Source organism: Lampris incognitus, chromosome 10 (genome assembly GCF_029633865.1).
Source record: "Lampris incognitus isolate fLamInc1 chromosome 10, fLamInc1.hap2, whole genome shotgun sequence".
Classification (NCBI taxonomy): domain Eukaryota; kingdom Metazoa; phylum Chordata; class Actinopteri; order Lampriformes; family Lampridae; genus Lampris; species Lampris incognitus.
This window is the reverse complement of record NC_079220.1, coordinates 2,013,071-2,036,904: the sequence shown is the minus strand read 5'-3', so window position 1 is coordinate 2,036,904 and position 23,834 is coordinate 2,013,071. Positions and strand designations below refer to the sequence as shown.

At 48.0% G+C, this 23,834-nt stretch overlaps 1 protein-coding gene across 2 annotated transcripts in view; it reads left to right on the top strand.

The window, feature by feature from the left end:
• nags (N-acetylglutamate synthase) overlaps positions 1–17,138 on the top strand; it is a 34,309-nt gene extending 17,171 nt beyond the window's left edge. For both annotated transcript variants that reach the window (XM_056287696.1, XM_056287695.1), the window contains exons 4-8: positions 673–853; positions 4,652–4,691; positions 5,894–6,025; positions 13,431–13,613; positions 16,459–17,138. In XM_056287696.1, coding sequence (XP_056143671.1) covers positions 673–853; positions 4,652–4,691; positions 5,894–6,025; positions 13,431–13,613; positions 16,459–16,648 — 726 coding nt within the window. In that variant the 3' untranslated portion in view covers positions 16,649–17,138. The remainder of the gene's footprint in view (positions 1–672; positions 854–4,651; positions 4,692–5,893; positions 6,026–13,430; positions 13,614–16,458) is intronic.
• Positions 17,139–23,834: the final 6,696 nt, after the last annotated feature.

Sequence of the window (23,834 nt, the reverse complement as noted above, 5' to 3'; positions counted from 1 at the left end):
TGCCTCCTCTGGTTAGTCGGGGCGCCTGTTCAGGGGAGAGGGGGAACTGGGGGGAATAGCGTGATCCTCCCACGCGCTACGTCCCCCTGGTGAAACTCCTCACTGTCAGGTGAAAAGAAGTGGCTGGTGACTCCACATGTATTGGAGGAGACATGTGGTAGTCTGCAGCCCTCCCCGGATCAGCAGAGGGGGTGGAGCAGCGACCGGGACAGCACAGAAAATAGGGTAATTAGCCAAGTACATTTGGGGAGAAGAAGGGGGGGGAATCCATAAAAAAATAGAAATATTGTGCAACGATTTAAAAACAACAGCAAAGTGGTTACTAAAAAGCCTTATTAGGCGTTCTAACATCAGTCTGTGGAGGTTGGACTCGTTGCCCTCCATTACACAAAATATCACTACTTCATTTCTAACTTAATTTCCTCTTCCTGACTGAATTGAGGGATTTGAATTTTTGTAATTTTTATCACGCTTTTCTTCATTCCCTCTATGTAAACTGTCTACACACACTCTCTCTATATATACACACTGACACACAATGTCTATGGAAGCAGCACAACACACACACTGCCTACAAACACTGGGTACAATATTAAGACAAGACAGATGTAGTACAGATACGATGGATCAAGGGCGGTAGTGTTCAGTGTTCCATCCTTCCTTTTGTTCCAGGTTCTGGGTTCGGTGTCATTGCCTGGCGACCTGCCAATGTTGTCCAGTGCATCCTGGTTGAGCCCGGCAGAGAGGAGGAGAATCGGGGTCATTGCGCGGCTGCTGAACCAGCTGCCAACAGAATCTACTGCTGTCATTACATCTGCCAACACCCTGCTGACAGAGCTGTTCAGCCATAAAGGTATCTCTCTCTCTGTCTCTCTCTCTCTCTCTGTCTCTCTCTCTGTCTCTCTCTCTGTCTCTCTCTGAAAATCACACACACACACAATCACACACACACACACACAAACTCACTCTGGTCTATCTGGAAGCCCTCTGTTAAAAAAATGTTCATATTGGTCTGTGGCTGCAGGTTCTGCTGTAGTGGATATTGATGTCTCACTCATTCCTGGCATCATACAGCTTGATGTCATCCATGTATAGGAGGTGGCTAATGGTAACTCCTCTTCTGAACCTGTATCCATATCCACTCTTTGTGATAATCTGACTGAGGGGGTTGAGGCCTATGCAGAACAGCAGTGGGGATATTGCATCACCTTGGTACAAACCCCAATTCCAATGAAGTTGGGACGTTGTGTAAAACATAAATAAAAACAGAATACAATGATTTGCCAATCCTTTTCGACCTATATTCAATTGAATACACTACAAAAACAACATATTTAATGTTCAAACTGATAAACTTTATTGTTTTTTTTGCAAATATTCACTTATTTTGAATTTGATGCCTGCAACACGTTCCAAAGAAGCTGGGACAGGGGCTTGTTCACCACTGTGTTACACCACCTTTCCTTTTAACAACACTCCATAAGCGTTTGGGAACTGAGGACACTACTTGTTGAAGCTTTGTAGGTGGAATTCTTTCCCATTCTTGCTGATGTACGACTTCAGTTGCTCAACAGTCCGGGGTCTCCGTTGTCGTATTGTGTGCTTCATGATGCACCACACATGTTCAATGGGAGACAGGTCTGGACTGCAGGCAGGCCAGTCCAGTACCCGCACTCTTTTACTACGAAGCCCCGCTGGTGTAACACCTGCAGAATGTGGCTTGGCATTGTCTTGCTGAAATAAGCAGGGACGTCCCTGAAAAAGACATCGCTTGGATGGCAGCATATGTTGCTCCAAAAACTCTATGTACCTTTCAGCATTAATGGTGCCTTCACAGATGTGCAAGTTACCTATGATGCCATGGGCACTAACACCCCCCATACCAGCACAGATGCTGGCTTTTGGACTCTGCGCTGATAACAATCTGGACAGTCCTTTTCCTCTTTAGCCCGGAGGACACGACGTCCATGATTTCCAAAAACAATGTGAAACGTGGACTCGTCAGACCACAGCACACTTGTCCACTTTGCGTCAGTCCATCTCAGGGGAGCTCTGGCCCATAGAAGCCGGCGGCGTTTCTGGGTGTTGTTGATGTATGGCTTTCACTTTGCATGGTAGAGTTTTAACTTGCAATTGTAGATGTAGCGACGAACCGTGTTAACTGACGATGGTTTTCCCAAGTGTTCCTGAGCCCACGTGGTCATATCCTTTACACAATGATGTCGGTTTTTAATGCAGTGCCGCCTGAGGGATCGAAGGTCACCAGCATTCAATGTTGGTTTTCGGCCTTGCTGCTTACATGCAGAGATTTCTCTGGATTCTCTGAATCTTTTGATGATATTATGGACTGTAGATGATGAAATCCCTAAATTCCTTGAATTAGGGTTTGTATATGCCAAATTTGATAGTTACCTCTGTGATTGTCTACCTCTGTGAGTTGGCCCCTAGTGTTGATTTCCACTGCTGCGTTGAGTTGGATGAGTGCGGTCAAATGGTGGCAAAAAGAGGAAAGGTGGTGAGGACTGAAGGGATTGAATTACCGATGGCTGGATAACAGACATACAGGACAGATACAAGTACCTACCTGGGTATTCCACAGGCGAAAGGAAACCATGAGGAGACAATAAAGAAGTCAGCTACAGCAAAATACCCCCAGAGAGTGAGGCAGGTCCTGAAGAGCAAGCTCAATGGGAAGAATAAGATGCAAGCCATCAACACATATGACCTACCAGTCATCAGATACCAAGCTGGAATATTAAGGTAGCCCAAGGAGGAGATAAAGGCCACATATAGCAGGACACAGAAACTCCTCACAATACACAGAGGGTTCCACCTGAAATCCTGCAGCCTGAGACTGAACGATAAGCGAAAAGATTGGGACCGAGGGTTACTGAGTGTCAGAGCCAGTATCCAGAATGAAACAAGGAACATCCACAAGTACATAAGAAAGAGGGGCCCCCAGGATGAACTGCTGAGTGAGTATCTCGGGCAGCAGAAGACAGAGTGGGGAGGAAGAAGAAGAGGAGGTATCATGGAAGATCAAGCCCCTCCATGGGATGTACCATTGACAGAAAAGATGTGGCTGATACCAAGAAATCCTACCAGTGGCTAGAAAACACTGGACTGAAGGACAGCACAGAGGCTCTGATCATAGCAGCCAAAGAACAGGCACTTGGGACCAAATCGATTGAGGCAGGGGTCTACCACACCAGAAAAGACCCAAGATGCAGGCTGTACAACGACACCTCTGAGACAGTCCAGCACTTAGTAGCAGGGTGTAAAATGCTAGCTGGGAAAGCGTACACTGAAAGGCATAACCAAGTAGCTGGGATAGTGTACTGAATACAGACTGGAAGTCCCCAAGTCTAAATGAGAAATGGTGCCAAAGGTGGTTGAGAATGGCAAAGCTAAGATCGTGTGGGACTTCTCAAGTTCCAGACTGCAAGCAGGTGGTGGCTAACCAACCAGATATTGTGGTGGTCGACAAGGCACAGAAGACAGTGATCAATTTAGCAATCCCGAGTGACGACAACATATGTAGATGGATAGATAGTTTATTAGCCACACAACCAAGGCCGGTGGAATTTGTTTTTGGTACAGCATATTATGATCTGTGAGGCAGATCATGAGCCATGATCCTAGAGGTTGTCTGGGAATAAATCAATGATGATACGTATATTTAATGTATGGACAGAAAGAGCTGGACAGATGGTAAAGAAAACCAAACTACAGAGAAATCTACCCTGCATTAAAAAAAGCTCATTTAGCAGCTCTTGAGAAGAGATGTTAAATTATTTTTTACATCAAAAGTCTAGATGACATTTGAAACTGTAGTTCAATGATTTGAAGACCCTTGTGCGTACAGGAAAATTGGTTTGGAGCTGAAAAAGCAAGAAAGTGCTGCAGGTCTGATGCCGGTCTTACATATAAACTGCACCCAATAGCCTTCAGGTCAACTTACTGAAATAGAATATGTTATGAATACACGATGGATTTGGGGAGACAGTTGCCCACTTGTGGGTCGGACCCTTTAGTCAACAGGTTAATGTAGTTGCCTGTGGTGCGGGAGACCCGGGTTCGCGTCCCGGCTGTGGCAGTTCCCAGCTGACCCCCGAATTCGCTACATTGGTGTCAGAAGTGGGATGGTGAGACTGTGAGGCCATCGAAAGCACATGCACCAAGAGGCGTGAGGGAGCTGACATGCTGAAGCGCGGGGACCTGCTTCCCGAAAGAGGGGGTAGTGGAATGATCATGGATAAGTAGACTTGCTAGCCCTTGGCTAACGGGTCGGACCCTTTAGTTGACTGGTTAGCGCAGTCGCCCATGGTGCGGGTGACCTGGGTTCATGTCCTGGCTGTGGCGGTTCCTGGCTGCCCCCATGAATTTGCTACATTGGTGTGTGCCACCTGTGTGTTTGGGGGGGGGGGAGGTACCCAGGGTCAAGCTCAGGGTCACAGTTAGGGTCCTAGGGTAAAGGTCAGCCAGTAAAAGGCCAAGACGGTAGCGGAGCTCCACTGATTGTGGTGATTATGGTGGGAGTCTGGATTGTTTTTTTTATTCCACCACAAAGACACTCAGTCTGTTCTATTCTTTCTCCACCTGATAGATTTATTTTTTCGCTTAATATTTTCTTCCTGCTGTTTTCCTCAAGGTTCTGGAACTCTCATCAAAAACGGAGACCCCATCCACAGGTCAGACACACACACACACACACACACACACACACACACACACACATCTCTATATAAGTATATTTAAATTGAAATACTATTGTTTAAAATTAAAATAACGTTGTTTTAGCTTTGAACACATTCTGTCCTGTGAACTTCGGGTTTCCAATAACAAAACCCAGGCCTATGTGTTAAAGTGCCAGTTGAATTTCAAAACCATCAAAAATCAGCTTAGAAGGTAATAATGTATTAAAATAAATGATAACAAAAAACGTGTTCCATGTTGTAGTGCCAGTTGAATTAAAGTGTGGTGAATTCCTGACGTTCATTATGTGTTCATAATGGCACATCACAGAACCCCATATGCACCCTAATGGCACATCATAGTAGGACATCTAATATTCTAATGACACATCATAGTAGGACATCTAATATTCTAATGGCACATCATAGTAGGACATCTAATATTCTCAACGAGGGGATGAGGGCTGGGAACAAATAAAGCATGCTGCTGTGAGAAAGTTGAGACGAAGGTTATGCACTGTAACAGTCCAGCGAGGAGCCGAGAAGAGGAAAAAGCCGGCTCTCCATGTGCCGACCAGCAGGAGGGAGAGCGCACAACCAATCCCCCAATCTTCCTGTGAAACAGCCGCCGCAGGAAGTCAACAAAACACAGCTGTATTAATTGTGTTAATTTTTTTAACGCATTATTTCAAATTGATAAAAGTTAACATGTTGATTTTGACAGCACTAATATATTTAATATAGCGTTTGTTTTTTTCCCGGAAACCATCAATGGTGTTGATGAAAGTGCTCAACAAATGAGGAGCAGACTATTGAGATAGATGTAGGGGGGAAAAAACTTAAATACATAGCAGTACAAGCCGGTTTCATGCATCACGCACTCATCAGCTGCCAAGGGGGCTAAACAACAAAGAACAAAACAGCCAATAAATACTACATTGCCCTGTGTCACGCCCCTACCTATGGTGCACAGCAACAATGAGCCCCAGTCCCTCCCCATTGGTTGTAATGTTTCTGATGTTATTTTTCAAATGTTTTCTATCCTCCCATTGGTTGCTGCTATATATATATATAAACACTCTCACTATGTAATTAACCAGTAAAAGGTTTTTGTGTTGTGTTTTTTTTTAAATCTGTGTGTGTCCATGTATGCCTGGCCGTGTGTGTGTGTGTGTGTGTGTGTGTGTGTGTGTACACAGGTACAGCTCTTTGGACAGTATAGACATCAACCGTTTGTTGGCTTTGATCAACAAGTCATTTGATAAAACTCTGAAACAAGACTACACTGACTCTCTGAGAGGACGCCTGCACTCCATCTACCTGTCTGAGGGGTAGGTACATGTCTGAGGGGTAGGTACATGTCTGAGGGGTAGGTACATGTCTGAGGGGTAGGTACATGAGGGGTAGGTAGATGCCTGAGGGGTAGATACATGTCTGAAGGGTAGGTACATGAGGGGTAGGTACACGTCTGAGGGGTAGGTACTTGTCTGAGGGGTAGGTACATGTCTGAGGGGTAGGTACATGTCTGAGGGGTAGGTACACGTCTGAGGGGAAGGTACATATCTGAGGGGAAGGTACACGTCTGAGGGGAAGGTACATATCTGAGGGGTAGGTACATGTCTGAGGGGTAGGTACACGTCTGAGGGGTAGGTACACGTCTGAGGGGTAGGTACACGTCTGAGGGGTAGGTACACGTCTGAGGGGAAGGTACATATCTGAGGGGAAGGTACACGTCTGAGGGGAAGGTACATATCTGAGGGGTAGGTACACGTCTGAGGGGAAGGTACATGTCTGAGGGGTAGGTACATATCTGAGGGGAAGGTACACGTCTGAGGGGTAGGTACATATCTGAGGGGAAGGTACATATCTGAGGGGAAGGTACATGTCTGAGGGGTAGGTACATATCTGAGGGGTAGGTACATATCTGAGGGGAAGGTACATGTCTGAGGGGTAGGTACATGTCTGAGGGGAAGGTACATGTCTGAGGGGAAGGTACATATCTGAGGGGAAGGTACATGTCTGAGGGGAAGGTACATATCTGAGGGGAAGGTACACGTCTGAGGGGAAGGTACATGTCTGAGGGGTAGGTACACGTCTGAGGGGAAGGTACATATCTGAGGGGTAGGTACACGTCTGAGGGGAAGGTACACGTCTGAGGGGTAGGTACACGTCTGAGGGGTAGGTACACGTCTGAGGGGAAGGTACACGTCTGAGGGGTAGGTACATGTCTGAGGGGAAGGTACACGTCTGAGGGGAAGGTACACGTCTGAGGGGTAGGTACACGTCTGAGGGGTAGGTACACGTCTGAGGGGTAGGTACACGTCTGAGGGGTAGGTACATGTCTGAGGGGAAGGTACACGTCTGAGGGGTAGGTACACGTCTGAGGGGAAGGTACACGTCTGAGGGGTAGGTACATGTCTGAGGGGAAGGTACACGTCTGAGGGGAAGGTACATATCTGAGGGGAAGGTACACGTCTGAGGGGTAGGTACATATCTGAGGGGAAGGTACATATCTGAGGGGAAGGTACATATCTGAGGGGTAGGTACACGTCTGAGGGGAAGGTACATATCTGAGGGGAAGGTACATGTCTGAGGGGAAGGTACATATCTGAGGGGAAGGTACACGTCTGAGGGGTAGGTACACGTCTGAGGGGAAGGTACATATCTGAGGGGTAGGTACATGTCTGAGGGGAAGGTACATATCTGAGGGGAAGGTACATGTCTGAGGGGAAGGTACACGTCTGAGGGGAAGGTACATGTCTGAGGGGAAGGTACACATCTGAGGGGTAGGTACATATCTGAGGGGAAGGTACATGTCTGAGGGGAAGGTACACGTCTGAGGGGAAGGTACATATCTGAGGGGAAGGTACATATCTGAGGGGAAGGTACATGTCTGAGGGGTAGGTACATGTCTGAGGGGTAGGTACATATCTGAGGGGAAGGTACATATCTGAGGGGAAGGTACATGTCTGAGGGGTAGGTACATATCTGAGGGGAAGGTACATATCTGAGGGGAAGGTACATATCTGAGGGGAAGGTACACGTCTGAGGGGAAGGTACACGTCTGAGGGGAAGGTACACGTCTGAGGGGAAGGTACATATCTGAGGGGAAGGTACATATCTGAGGGGAAGGTACATATCTGAGGGGTAGGTACACGTCTGAGGGGAAGGTACATATCTGAGGGGAAGGTACATGTCTGAGGGGAAGGTACATGTCTGAGGGGAAGGTACATATCTGAGGGGAAGGTACATATCTGAGGGGAAGGTACATATCTGAGGGGAAGGTACATATCTGAGGGGTAGGTACCTGTCTGAGGGGTAGGTACATGTCTGAGGGATAGGTACACGTCTGAGGGGTAGGTACCTGTCTGAGGGGTAGGTACATATCTGAGGGGTAGGTACATATCTGAGGGGAAGGTACATGTCTGAGGGGTAGGTACATATCTGAGGGGAAGGTACATGTCTGAGGGGTAGGTACATATCTGAGGGGAAGGTACATATCTGAGGGGTAGGTACCTGTCTGAGGGGTAGGTACATATCTGAGGGGTAGGTACATATCTGAGGGGTAGGTACACGTCTGAGGGGTAGGTACATATCTGAGGGGTAGGTACATATCTGAGGGGAAGGTACATGTCTGAGGGGTAGGTACATATCTGAGGGGAAGGTACATGTCTGAGGGGTAGGTACACGTCTGAGGGGTAGGTACACGTCTGAGGGGAAGGTACACGTCTGAGGGGAAGGTACATATCTGAGGGGTAGGTACATGTCTGAGGGGAAGGTACATGTCTGAGGGGTAGGTACATGTCTGAGGGGAAGGTACATGTCTGAGGGGTAGGTACATGTCTGAGGGGAAGGTACATGTCTGAGGGGAAGGTACATGTCTGAGGGGAAGGTACATGTCTGAGGGGTAGGTACATGTCTGAGGGGTAGGTACATGTCTGAGGGGTAGGTACATGTCTGAGGGGAAGGTACATATCTGAGGGGAAGGTATATATCTGAGGGGAAGGTATATATCTGAGGGGTAGGTACATATCTGAGGGGAAGGTACACGTCTGAGGGGAAGGTACACATCTGAGGGGAAGGTACACGTCTGAGGGGAAGGTACATGTCTGAGGGGAAGGTACACATCTGAGGGGAAGGTACATGTCTGAGGGGAAGGTACATGTCTGAGGGGAAGGTACACGTCTGAGGGGAAGGTACACATCTGAGGGGAAGGTACATATCTGAGGGGAAGGTACACGTCTGAGGGGAAGGTACACGTCTGAGGGGAAGGTACATGTCTGAGGGGAAGGTACATATCTGAGGGGAAGGTACATGTCTGAGGGGAAGGTACATGTCTGAGGGGAAGGTACACGTCTGAGGGGAAGGTACATGTCTGAGGGGAAGGTACATGTCTGAGGGGAAGGTACATGTCTGAGGGGAAGGTACATATCTGAGGGGAAGGTACATATCTGAGGGGAAGGTACATATCTGAGGGGAAGGTACACGTCTGAGGGGAAGGTACACGTCTGAGGGGAAGGTACACATCTGAGGGGAAGGTACATATCTGAGGGGAAGGTACATATCTGAGGGGAAGGTACATATCTGAGGGGAAGGTACATATCTGAGGGGTAGGTACACGTCTGAGGGGAAGGTACACATCTGAGGGGTAGGTACACGTCTGAGGGGAAGGTACATGTCTGAGGGGAAGGTACATATCTGAGGGGAAGGTACATATCTGAGGGGAAGGTACATATCTGAGGGGTAGGTACATATCTGAGGGGAAGGTACATGTCTGAGGGATAGGTACACGTCTGAGGGGTAGGTACCTGTCTGAGGGGAAGGTACATATCTGAGGGGAAGGTACATGTCTGAGGGGAAGGTACATATCTGAGGGGAAGGTATATATCTGAGGGGAAGGTACACGTCTGAGGGGTAGGTACATGTCTGAGGGGTAGGTACATGTCTGAGGGGAAGGTACATATCTGAGGGGTAGGTATATATCTGAGGGGAAGGTACACGTCTGAGGGGTAGGTACATGTCTGAGGGGTAGGTACATGTCTGAGGGGAAGGTACATGTCTGAGGGGTAGGTACACGTCTGAGGGGTAGGTACTTGTCTGAGGGGTAGGTACATGTCTGAGGGGTAGGTACATGTCTGAAGGGTAGGTTCATAAGGGCTAGGTACATGTTTGAAGGGTAGGTGCATGAGGGATAGGTACAGGTCTGAGGGGTGGGTACATGTCTAAGGGGTAGCTACATGTCCGAGGGGTAAGTACATGTCCGAGCGGTAGATACATGTCTGAAGGGTAGGTACATGAGGGGTAGGTACATGTCTGAGGGGTAGATACATGTCTGAAGGGTAGGTACATGAGGGGTAGGTACACGTCTGAGGGGTAGGTACATGAAGGGTAGGTACACGTCTGAGGGGTAGGTACATGTCTGAAGGGTGGGTACATGAGGGGTAGGTACATGTCTGAGGGGTGGGTACATGTCTAAGGGGTAATGTCCGAGGGGTAAGTACATGTCCGAGCGGTAGATACATGTCTGAAGGGTAGGTATATGAGGGGTAGGTACAGGTCTGAGGGGTAGGTACATGAGGGGTAGGTACACGTCTGAGGAGTAGGTACATGTCTGGGGGGTAGGTACCTGTCTGAGGGGAAGGTATGTGTCTGAAGGGTAGGTACACGTCTGAGGGGTGGGTACATGAAGGGTAGTACATGTCTGCGGGATAGGTACCTGTCTGAGGGGAAGGTAACTGAGGGGTAAGTACATGTCTGAGGGGTAGGTACATGAGGGGTAGGTACATGTATACTGGCATCTTAACACTGCTTTGTCCTCTCAGGTTTTTGATCTACAGCATATGACGTAACTCTGTTCGGGCCATGGGGTACTGTGGGAAGGTTGACTGTATACTCTCAATCCCACACAAGACATCACCAGATCTATAAATCAGGGGTCTGCAACCATTTTTTGCACCACAGACCAGTTTAATATTGACAATACTCTGGCGGACTGGAGGAGGGGCGGGGGTGGGTTAATAACGACCGGAATATAGGTTATGCTTATAAATCAACGGTATCATAACATCATTACACCTTTTATCACCCCTACCTCTTCCGAAGAAACTCCCCAGCGACGTCTGTTATTTACCGGTACTCATGGTAGCTAGCTAGCTGCTAGTAGCGAGCTGACTGAGTGGTCTCTGAGTTATGAAGTTAGTTACCATTGGTCTGCCGAAATAGAATTACATCATTGTACACACTTCAAGTATCCTTTTCAAATTAAAAGCCCTCTAGCATTACACGGTCCAGCCATATATGCCTGGACCGGGCCTTTATTTGAATATTGCCCTGTGATGGTCTGGCGGCCAGTCCAGGGTGTCTGCCTGCCTACCACCCGATGACTGCTGGGATAGGCTCCAGCATCCCCGTGACCCTGAGAGCAGGAGAAGCACTGTGGATAATGGATGGATGGATGTAAATTATATTGTTTCCTTGCGGCCCGGTAGTAAATGATTTGCGGCCTGGTGCCAGTCCATGGCCCGGTGGTTGGGGACCCCTGCTATAAATGACCTTGAGGCTGAAATCGTCAAACTATAAAGTTTTGTGGTGTCCACAGGAAATGGAGGACGTACTGAATTCCAACAGGGCTGCCCATAAAGACCTACTAGCCTCTATGGCTCGAGGGACATTGGTGTGGTCATGCTTTCAGAGTGCTAGTCAGATGGACACACCATCCAACTTCTTTGGTCTGGGAAAAAAGAATGGTCAGATTTTTTCACAGGCCAGAAGCTCGTGGACCCGAGGTTATGAGGAGGCAGGCAGTCATACATTGATGCTCTGTTTGTCCACTAGCGCTGTCATAAATTGACATTTTTATCCAGTTTTAGCCACAATTTTATGAAACACTGTTCGATCCTAGTTGTTTTACCCATGATTTAGCAAGTTAAAATATTTTAGTCATCCGACGTTTGGATCTCAAGTTATTAGTAATTTCAAGTTGGCTTTCAGCTGGATGTAGCTTACTGGACTGTCTTGACTGGTGCCAGCTTAGTAAGGTTTATTTTTAGCCTGGTGGCTAGGCTAGCTGGTTGCTTTTATGAGGATTTTAAGCTTTTAGTACCTTTATAGACTTTTACACCAACTTTACTGCTTATTGCTTGAAATCAAACATGACTGTGTGAATTGCTGTCTTACCTTTGCACAATTGAAGACAGACGTTACCCAACTGCAGGCTGAACTCAGGGAGAGGGACAAGTTAATCCTGGACTTATCATCTGTGGCCACAAAACCTAAGACCCAAGTTTGGTCAACTTCATCCATCCAAGAGCCTTGGATCCAAGTTAAGAACAGTAAACCTTGCCAGGGTAAACACCTCCAGTCACTCTCACATGAGGCTGTCACGAGTGTCAAAACAGACAAAAGGAAAAGAGTAGAGCAGAAACCGGCACCAGGGAAAGGCAGCGGAAAAGGGCCAGCAGCTGGACCTGACCATAGTCAGGCTGGTGGTGCAAATGGGGGGAAAGGGTGAGTCGGGCATTATGGAGAGTGTTGCTGGTGAGGATGAGGTGGAGGAAATTGGGTGTGACACTGACTCTGACTGTATCTGTTACAAATACAGTCAGAGTCACCAGCCAGTCAGACTAGCTTGGTCTAGTCAGAAAGGCACGAACTGAGGAAGCCTCTTGGATGAGAGGCGAAACGTCTTCACGGATATATACCAAGTCCAGTTGCACTTGATTCAACTCCTTTGGATAACCATGACATGGATGAATGAGAATATTCACAGACATCTGTTACAGACTCACAGTCACAAATTCTAGATCTGTACTCACTAAAGGAAATTAGTGGTTTTGTAGATGACACCTTTGGAAAAGCTGTGGAAGTATCTGAGTATTTTCCAGAAACGTAAAAATTTATTGAAAGCGTGTCGACTGTGCAGAAATTAGTTGGGTTTGCTGTGTTGGATGAAAAAAAAATCCTTTTGAGAAAACATGCAACAGCTCTTAGAAAGATGTGTCAGGCCAATAAAAGAAAAGGTTCTAAAAGGTTAAAGACTCAGTAAGTTAGGTCATAAGAGTGTGTTGCACTGGGTGAGCTTCCTCCTACTGCTGCTGGAGGTGCCACTGATTCATGGAGCCAGGCTGGTTGTCCACAACTGGTGCTCTCCAGGACTTTCCCAGTAACTGGTTTCTGCCAGGAACATCACCCTACAGCGCATAGTGGCTGCAGAAGGATCGAGACCTGACAACACCAAGGCAGTAGCTCAGCTGCTCAACATGAGGTCTACATGCCACACAGAGACTTTTTAAAGCTACGAATTGAAACCTGTCTGAAGAAGAGCTGAAGATGATGAAGGCCTACAACAGGGGAGCAGAGCTTCCACACAGATTTTTTCTATCTCTGTTAAAGACTTTTTAGGGAGCTGTTCCTCATCCGATGCGAGGGTCTAAGGACAGGATGTTGTGTTGCTGCACACACACCACACACCCCTGAGGCAAATTTGTGTTTGTTATGTTGGGCTATTTTATTTTGAAATTCTGTTTGTTATTACAAACACTTTTTCAGACTAGTCAGTGGTCTTTTTTTCCTGAAACTGTTTTCTTTGTATGAGCTGGATTATAAAGAGATGACTTTGTTTGAGTATCAGCTGTTGCACTGTAATGTATTCTGAATAAATGTAGCTTTTAAAAATCAATCAATCTCTCTCTCTCTCTCTCTCTCTCTCTCTCTCTCTCTCTCTCTCTGTCTTTCTAGGTACAGTGCAGTTGCCATAGTAACCAGAGAGCCGGTGTCCAGCGGGACTCTGTACCTGGATAAGTTCGTGGTGAGCAGCAGTAAGCAGGGTCAGGGAAACAGTCACCTCCTCTGGGAGTGCATCAGACAGGACCTGGGCAAACTGTTCTGGAGATCCAGAGCCACCAACAGGATCAACCCCTGGTAGGAAGCACACACACACACACACACACACACACACACACACATACACACACACACTCTGGATCATCTCGGTCATCCATGAGGCCATTCAGACTAGGGGTGTAAGAAAATATCGATACACTCGAGTATGGAGATATTATCTTTTGTGATACTGTATCGATTCTAAAAACCACTATATCCATTTTAATTGTTTACATGTAAAGGTTCGTGACAACCATGTTGTGTTGTGTGTAACCCCACGACCGCTAGATAACAGTGTCATACTCTACCTTCAGCCATTTGACTCATCCACTCCAACCCAACAACGTAAACTGAGACAGGAAGTAGCATAAGCACAAAGAACACAGGCCTATGAAACCGCAGTACATTAAAGTATCACAATATATCTCGACATATTGACTGGTAACCCTGTATCGTGATACGTATCATATTGCCAGATTCTCACCAATACACAACCCTAATTCAGACGTGTACCATTGGCAAACATCAGCGCCCAATCAGAAGTGTGGTCGTTTACAATCAGGAAGTGAAACATGGACATTCTTCTAAGTCTGGATGTGGAAACATCGAAACTACCAGAGGGCCGTCATCTCCCTGACACAAAATATAAAACAAAATCAACTTAAAAGAAAACAATCTTTGTGCCCTGTTCTGTTGCTCTCTCTTCTCCTTGTCTTTAAGTCATCCTCCCCTCCAGCCCTTTCATTTCCTCCCCTCTGTCAGTCAGTGTGTTTACATGCACAGTTAAGTGGAGCTACGGTTACAGCGCCATCAGGACATGTAATTGGACTACTGTCGTTGTCTCAGTATACAAGAACCGGGGGAGAATCGATTTAGTGACAGACGTATGTCCGACCCCGGTATGGTAGGAGGCGATATGCCCCCTTTCAGTTGGTTGCTATTGGACCTTCTTCCGGTTGACCTATAGCGTCACATACCAAAGAAGCGACAAACAAGTTAGCAAGCGGGTTCCATGTGGAGCGGTGAAAACATGGACGACTTTAGAGTTCTGTACAGTTCATACGTACTCTACGCTTTACTTTGGGTACAAATGAGATGCACGCTGTCCCTGGTGCTTATGGTGATGTCCGCAGGCAGAAGACAACGCTGTACGCTCCTGGAGTGTTCCAACCACGCCACTTCTGCTGCGCTCCACTTTGTGCCCTCTTTACCGCCACAGGCTTCTCGCACATGTTGGATGCGACTCAACTTTTCCGCCACTTTCTTAAATAGTTCACCATTCCGCGTCCTCCTTCCATCCATGTACTCCAGGATATCCAACTCCTTCAGCAGACGCAACATGAGGTTTGTCTCCTCGTCTGTCCAGAAGTGCGTGGTTCTCTCTCTAGCACTCGCCATGTTGATACTACGCTGTTCGACTTCCGGGTGAAAGATCGCTGCGGGAACTATGGATCATGCGCAGAACGCCTAGGCCAGTTCGGGGCCGATTGAAGCGTATACATGCCAGAGTAAATCCATCCCCAACCGCATTATGGAGGTGTGTTAGTCCCACTTCCAGAAATTCCATTTAGTACGATGTCAGTCGGACTGACACGTTTACATGTATTTTAAAAGTCCAGTTTCAGTTGGACTGACACGTTTACATGTATTTAAAAGTCCAGTTTCAGTCGGACTAACACGTTTACATGTATTTTAAAAGTCCAGTTTCAGTCGGACTAGCACATTTACATGTGTTTAAAAGTTCAGTTTCAGTTGGACTAACACGTTTACATGTATTTAAAAGTCCAGTTTCAGTCAGAGTAACACGTCTACATGTATCTAAAAGTTCAGTTTCAGTTGGACTAACGCGTTTACATGTGTTTTAAAAGTCCAGTTTCAGTCGGACTAACACGTTTACATGTATTTAAAAGTTCAGTTTCAGTTGGACTAACACGTTTACATGTGTTTTAAAAGTCCAGCTTCAGTCAGACTAACACGTTTACATGTATCTAAAAGTCCAGTTTCAGTCAGACTAACGCGTTCACATGTATTTTAAAAGTCCAGTTTCAGTCGGACTAACGCGTTTACATGTATTTAAAAGTCCAGTTTCAGTCGGACTAACGCGTTTACATGTATTTTAAAAGTCCAGTTTCAGTCGGACTAACGCGTTTACATGTATTTAAAAGCCCAGTTTCAGTCGGACTAATACGTTCACATGTATTTAAAAGTCCAGTTTCCGGCGGACTAGCGCGTTTACATGTATTTTAAAAGTCCAGTTTCAGTTAGACTGACGCGTTTACATGTATTTTAAAAGTCCAGTTTCAGTCGGACTAACGCGTTTACATGTATTTAAAAGTCCAGTTTTAGTCGGACTAACACGCTTACTTGTATTTAAAAGTCCAGTTTTAGTCGGACTAACACGTTTACTTGTATTTAAAAGTCCAGTTTTAGTCGGACTAATGCGTTTACATGTATTTTAAAAGTCCAGTTTCAGTCGGACTAACACGTTTACATGTATTTTAAAAGTCCAGTTTCAGTCGGACTAACATGTTTACATGTATTTAAAGTCCAGTTTCAGTCGGACTAACACGTTTACATGTATTTTAAAAGTCCAGTTTCAGTCGGACTAACACGTTCACATGTATTTAAAAGTCCAGTTTTAGTCGGACTAACGCGTTTACTTGTATTTAAAAGTCCAGTTTTAGTCGGACTAGCACAATAATTCCACTTTTTCTAACATCATCTAAGCATACGGTGGAGAGGTCAGCCAAAATCTGTCATTTTATCTGGATTACTCAATCTACCAGTCCCATGTTCACTTCATTGGTCAGTCAATTCATCTCTCTCTCTCTCTCTCTCTCTCTCTCTCTCTCTCTCTCTCTCTCTCTCTCTCTCTCTCTCTCAGGTACTTCAAGCACTGTGATGGAAGTTTCGTTAACGGGTTGTGGACGGTCTTCTGGTTCGGTCTTACCGACATCAGAGATTCCTACGAGCTGGTGGAATATGCCAAGAACCTCCCTGACTCCTTTTCAACCTACAAAGCAGAAGGAGGAGAACCCAAACCGGCAGCTGAACCTGCCGTTCCAGTGTCCTGACCTTCACCCGGCTGCAGGCTTATCCAACAGAGGCTGTCCATAGCTTTTGATCATGTCTTTATTGAAGGGCTGGCTCGGTATCGGATACCTGGGTGTTGATATCTCCACCAATCTGTCAGCTTTGCTCTTAACTGCACTCCATGAATTAAATCCAGTGAAGAAGTCCTGACCCGCTGGAACAACCTCGTCACTAATTGGCAAGTGAGCAGCAGTAAAAATATACTACCAAAAATAACCTACATTTTCTCAATGACCCCAGTTCAACTGATAGCCAAGTGGTTCAACGCCCTGGACTCCATAACCAACACTTTCTACTGGAAGCAGAAAAAAAAAAAGATTTAAACTGACAACACTACAAAAAATAAAGAGTGTGGTGGTTTAGCCACCCCAAATATCAGACAGTCCTATCTGGCAAACCATCTGCAATCTCAGGAATCATGAATATCTGATCTCCCATTTCTCTCGAATCAATAAAGACTCATTGTTTTAAATATCCATTTATTGCAACGACTGTTGACAGGTCTGTCCCCAAATAAATTCACTCCAATTTGGCACAAGTCCGACTTCAGGGTTAAAAAAAAAGGAATATTGGGCGTCCGGGTAGTGTGGTGGTCTATTCCGTTGCCTACCAACACGGGGATCGCTGGTTCGATCCCCATGTTACCTCCGGCTTGGTTGGGCGTCCCTACAGACGCAATTGGCCGTGTTTGCGGGTGGGAAACCGGATGTGGGCATGTGTCCTGGTTGCTGCACTAGTGCCTCCTCTGGTCAGTCGGGGCGCCTGTTCGGGGGGGAGGGGGAACTGGGAGGAACAGTGTGATCCTCCCACGTGCTACATCCCCCTGGTGAAACTCCTCACTGTCAGGTGAAAAGAAGCGACTGGTGACTCCACATATATCTGAGGAGATGTGGTAGTCTGCTGCCCTCACTGGATCAGCAGAGTGGGTGGAGCAGCGACCAAGATGGCTCGGAAGAGTGGGGTAATTGGCCGGGAACAAATTGGGGGGAAAGGGGGCGGGTCCAAAAAAAAGGAACATTAATCTTCCAAGTCGTGGAAGAGACAAGGAATCACTCATCTGGAACATGTTTTCGAAAACAATTCGTTTTTATAATTCCCAACATTAAAGCACAGGTATGACATCGGTGGCCACTACTCTCTGCAGTATCTCCAACTGCAGCTGGCTCCAAAAGCAAAAATCAAATGAACTACCAGCACCTTTCAACTGCCTCCGATGATCAATGATCTTACTCATATGACTAGCTTAAAACATTTTTTTTTCCCGCTCCCGGGCTGGGCCAGCAGAGGCACGGGAAGGATCTGTGGTTTTGGTGGGCGACTGTAGCCAGCTTACAGGTGCATGTACGGGGTGTGTTCAGTGTGCCACAGGGTCCGCCTACCTGGAAGATGGGGTGGCCGGGCTCTTGCGTCTGCCTGCGTGCCGTGGGGGGAGAGGGGGGTCGTGCCGGGGTAAGTGGGATGTGCCGTGTGGTCGTGGACATCAGGCAGGCACTTGATCCTGGCTGGGGGTGCCCAAGGTGGGTTTGCCCGGGTGGTGATTGCCCTCACGGGGGGAGGGGGGGTATTGTCATCCTGGGCCACCTGGGTGTGCTTTCCTTGCTGCTCTTGGCGCTTGGGGTGGTCCTCGCAAGGGGGCGGGTGGGGGGATGTTGGCCATATCCATGTCCGTGGGCTGCGTGTGTGGCGGTGGCGTCCTGGTCGGGGGCCTGCTGGAAGCGCAGGACAGCCCGTAATTCTGGAGGCGCTTGGTGAGATGCCAAGTACACCCGGCTGGTCACTGCAAATGATACCAAGGATGAGCTGCAGGCTGGATCCGGGGGGAGGGGGGTCTGCTTGGCCACTCTCCGGCTGGCTGCACTCCTACATTGGTCTTGCTGTGCCTCACCCTCCTCTTTCTGCTCTGGAATGCATACGCAGCACACACACCAAATGATAGGCCTTGGGTTTGCGGGACAGATGAGGTGTGAGCCATTGGGTGGAGGTGAGGCGGGTGGTTGAGATCTTGCCTGTGATGCTGCTAGCTCTGCTTTTAATCCCAATCACACCTGCTTAGTAGACACACACATTCACACATACTCCAAACACTCCAAACAACACCCAGTACCAGGACAGGGTCGGCTGGGCAGGAGGAGCGTGAGTGGTTCAGGCCTGATGAGCCTGGACCACTTATACCTCCACACCCCACCACTTAGACTCCATAGACGACATGAGCGTATGATAAGCACTAGGACTACCGGGAGGGGCGACTCATCGGTGTAGATCAGTGGTTGCCTGGGGGGCGACGGGGAGAGCCCCCTGCCCAAGTGGAATGCTCTGTCTTCTGTGCTGCGTGGTGTCCTTCCTGCTTCATTCCGGCAGGGCTGCGGTGAATGCTGCCAGGTGCTTTCCGGGGCCCCTGTGTGGTGGGTCATTGTCGTGGGTGTGGGCCACAGAGCAGGGGGCGGCTGTCAGACTTGCTCCTGCTGCATGACTTTTCTGTGACAGGGGCCGCGGGTGCAGGGGATGGTGTGGGGGACAGCATGTCTGGTGGTCCACGGGTGCTGGTAGGGCCCTGTCCACCCAAGGGGTGTTGCCGTCAGGTAGACTGACCCAGGTGTATTCGGTTACATGGGTGTGTGCGCGTTGCGTGCGGCCAGATGGGACATCTAACTGGTGGTGGCACGGTGGGCTTCACCCCTACGTCGGGTGTGGATGAGCATGGAGTTTACCCTGCCTGCCAACTGGTTGGGTGGTAATATATTTTTTTTTTTACATGGTGATGCTGGTCAAGTGGCTTGGGTGCTGGGCTGTTCTGGTGGCGTCTAGACACTGCTTAGCATCCTGCACATCCTGTTCTTCACATATTTTATAATTCCATTATAATTGTGTTATCCTCTTTCAATGTTGTATTGTGTAAATTGTTGAAACACAACATCATGTCACGTTGTGCATCTTGGGAGAGAGATCTTCCTCTGTTGTTCTCCCTGAGGGTTCTTCCTGTTGTTTCTCCCTGTTGAAGGTTTTAGGGAGTTGTTCCTTATCCGATGAGAGGGTCTAAGGACAGGATGTTGTGTTGCTGTTAATCCCCCTGAGGAACATTTGTATTTTGTGATATTGGGCTATACAAATAAAATTGACTTGACTTGCTTGCCGTCCGTAGCTCGGGTCTCGGCCTTCAGGTGCACCCTGTACCTGCGCCTGGGGGTTGGCGGTTGGGATGCGCTTTGGGGGTGTGGATACGGTTTGTGATTTGGGAACTGGTTTGTGCTCCTCGGGGGCGTGCGAGGCTGTTGCTCTGCGGGGTCCTGGCCCCCCTATTGGGTCGGTGTTTCTCTGGGGTTGCAGTGCTTTGGGCTCCGGTTGTTCTCTTGCTCGTGGGGTGTTTGCACAACTGCGGGGCAGTTGGGTGGCTGTCGAGGCTGTCTGCTGCTTGGAGACACTATGATAAGTTGTGGATTTAAGACACCAATATGTATTGGAATTAATCCCATGCACTCACAGGTGGACAGTCCCTGGAACACTCTGGATTACCCCTGTCTTCCTAGTCCTTTCTCCCCTTTACTTCCTTCATTTGTTTCTGTCTTCTGTTTTATCACTATAACTACTGCCCAAAACTGATACTGATAAGATCGATTATGTTTTGTCCAACACCCGTCAGTGTGTCTTTCTGTCTGTCTCATCAGATACACGTTGTCATTCTCTGTTTCTAAGTGTCCTTGTTTGACTTGTGGTGATTGTCCCCCCCTGGAGAAGCGATGCTGATTGGTTCTATAGCTGATCAACCATGCAGAAGAGGGGGACCAGTGGCAGCTACAAATCTACACCACAAACCCTGTGCTCTTGCCATCCCACAGATCATCCAAAGGACGGAGTTACTGGAAGCGGTTCTTGATAATTAATAAAGATGGCTTTTTTAGGTGGAGAACCTGAACTCCACTTGCAGAGTAACTCATGCAAACTCCCTGTGTTGAATGCCAAGCCTGCCGACAGCACAGGATTAAAAAATAAATAAATAAAAACTAAAGGTTGGCTCAGGTGGTAACTCTGTGGTGAGGTTGGATTCATGGTTGCGGTTTGCTCTGCAGACTGGTTTCATTATTGCTGGTAAGAGGAAACTTGATCTGCTATTTGCTAAAGACCAACTTTGGTCAGCTGGTTTACTTTATTTTTGGCTGGTAACTTTCAACTTAAAGGGTCAGTTTGCCTCTTAAATTCAGTTGTTTGCTGAAACGGTAAGACTGAATATGCGTGCCATGTTTTACTAGGGGACAGGGGACCCGATCCTTGGGATGGAAATTGGTCCACCCTAAGAATCGGGTCCCCCGGCATAAACAGCAATATAGTGTAGCTGTTAAATGTCAGGAGGATTGCTGTGACTTGTACATCAGGGAAACTAAACAGACGCTGGCGAAGAGGATGGCACAACACAGGAGAGCTAACACGTTAGACCAGGACTCCACAGTCTACACCATCCACAGACCAGGACTCCACAGTCTACACCATCTACAGGCCAGGACTCCACAGTCTACACCAGCTACAGACCAGGACTCCACAGTCCACACCATCTACAGGCCAGGACTCCACAGTGTACACCATCTACAGACCAGGACTCCACAGTCTACACCATCTACATGCCAGGACTCCACAGTCTACACCATCTACATGCCAGGACTCCACAGTCTACACCATCTACAGGCCAGTGGCCAGTCTTTCAGGGATGAGGATGTGACCATCCTTGATAGGGAGGAACGCTGGTTTGAATGGGGAGTCAAAGAGGCCGTCTATGTGACGAGGGAACGACCATCACTGAACCGGGAGGGGGAGAGGGGCTAAGAGTACATCTGTCACCATCTTACAATGCTGTGATTGCAACTATTCCCCAACCCTCTGTGAATAGTACACATGACGAGTGAAACTCTAGTTAATGGTCACACACATATTTGCATATGAAATTGGTCATTGGTTTGGGTCGTTATGCCACTGTATTGTTTATAACGGTGGGGATACCTGCAGTCACTGTATTGTTTATAAGGGTTGGGGTAACTGCAGTCAGTGAATTGTTTTGTGATCAACAATTTTTATTTTTTGTAAAAACAGGACACAACACACAAACAACAACAACAGGGCAGCACATTAGTAACAATGTTTAGGGACTGAAATAAAGGGAAAAAATTTAAAGAATAAAAAAACCATATCCATAGTAGCTCAGCGTAAGAGACAGAAATTCCCAGGGGGAAAATTAATAATAGTGGACTGAAAAGAGAGAAAAAACTACCTTCCAAAGCTGGCCTGCTCCAGGTCTGATGTTACTGGGTGTGGAGGGGTGCAGGGAGGGGGAGATCCCTTCTTTTAAGGTAGTCTCTTATGGACACAGCTATGCCTGACCAAGCCTGCACAGTGGCAGGCTTGGCTCTATTGAGTTGTGCTGTTGTACACTGAAGAGACACTACGCTCTGGTAGAACGCCATCCAGCACTTAATTAAAGGAAGTTTGGGATTAAACCACAGTATCAGTATGGTCTTTTTTTTGCTGCAGTAAAGCCTGCCAGCATTAGTCTTCGCTGATTTAAATTGCGAGACAAAGACGAATCATCACTGAGCAGACAAACGCCAGTAATGAGAGACGACATCAGTGAATCACACAATGCAGATGGTAACGTGCGGCAGCAGCCATTTAGTTAAAACAGGAAGAACACCAGAGACTGCAACGCAGGCAGACCAGAAGGGAGGCTTGGTAACCATAGCAACCACAATTAATACTGGCGTCACCCCTTTTTTCCCAAAAGAAAGACCCCCCCCACACACAGACACACACACACAGTACAACAATAACACCACAGAACACCAGGCAACATCCCAGCTCAGGCTGTATAACTAGACCTGTAAGTTAAGACAACACATTATCACCAGTACACATAAACAACTGGCCTAAAGTTCAAAGTCCTCTACATGCCGCAGCAAGCGCCGGTGACGCTCTGAGTGTCGAGGTGCAGCATCAGGTGCAAGAGCAGGCACACACTCGCCAGGGGAGCTCCCCCCAGGCTCGACCTCGACGGGAGGAACAGTCTCATCCCCCAGCCTCATATCGTTATCACAAGGCAGGAAAGGTGCAGATGGGGGCTCAGCAATGGCTGGCGGTATGTCAGGGCAGTGCGGGGCAGGGTTGGCCAAGTCCTCATCAGACGCGAAATCGTCCGTGAGGGGTTCAGAGGCCGTAGAGGGACCTTCCACTTTGTAGCAGTCACCCAGCCTGACCCTGTAGGAGGTGCGACGTAGTTGAGACCCCGTGAACTTCTGGATATTGCACCAAGAACCATCCACACTCGTGACGAGGTACCTGTCACGGGCCTTTGACTTATTCCGGTCACCATACCGGTACACCAGTTCACCAGGTCGAATGGCGGGAGGCACCTTTGATTTCATGCTGTACGGATGGTTGGTGACACGCTCCAAGTGTTGTTTCAGGATGAGGTCCTGGTCGACCACAGGCAACTGCCTATGGTAGAACTGGTCACGCTGAAGCAGCATTTCACGGGCAGACAATCCACACGACCTAACACGACTGTTCAGGTTGGCCGTAGCGACAGAGAGTAACAGGGGAGTAACAGCCCTATAGTTAGGCTCGAGACGAAGAATCTCCACCTGGATCTCTTGAACAGCCTTCTCCGCCACTGGGTTCTTATTGACATTCTTGGCGTTGCCCACCTCAACAACTAGTCTGTACATAGTGAGGGCCCCATCCCCTGCCAATGCAGCAAAACCAGGGGCAGGGTCAGTCCTGATCACAGCAAAGGGGCCGTCGAGAGGGCACAGACCCACACATAAGTGGGTTAAAGCGTCCCTGAGAGTGTCTCTGCGCTCGTCGTCGATGAGACTCCGTCTAAGGTCAGACCACTCTGCCTGTATGGCGAGCCAGGCTGACCTGTTGGTGAAGGGCAGAGGTAGGACAGGTCCCATGTTCACCCTGGCCTGGAACGGGCCCACAGCGCCGTTATATCCTTCAAAGTGGGGATCAAACACTACATCAAACTCTCTATGCAGGGCGCGGAACTCATCTCTGATGTCAGCAGGCATGATGTTATCTGGGTCCAGAGCGACAAGGTCAGAGGAAAAGGCTGACATGGTCGTCGGGGCCGGTTTGGGGGGATCAGCTGGCACGGCGGCGTCACTGAGTGACGGGACATATGTG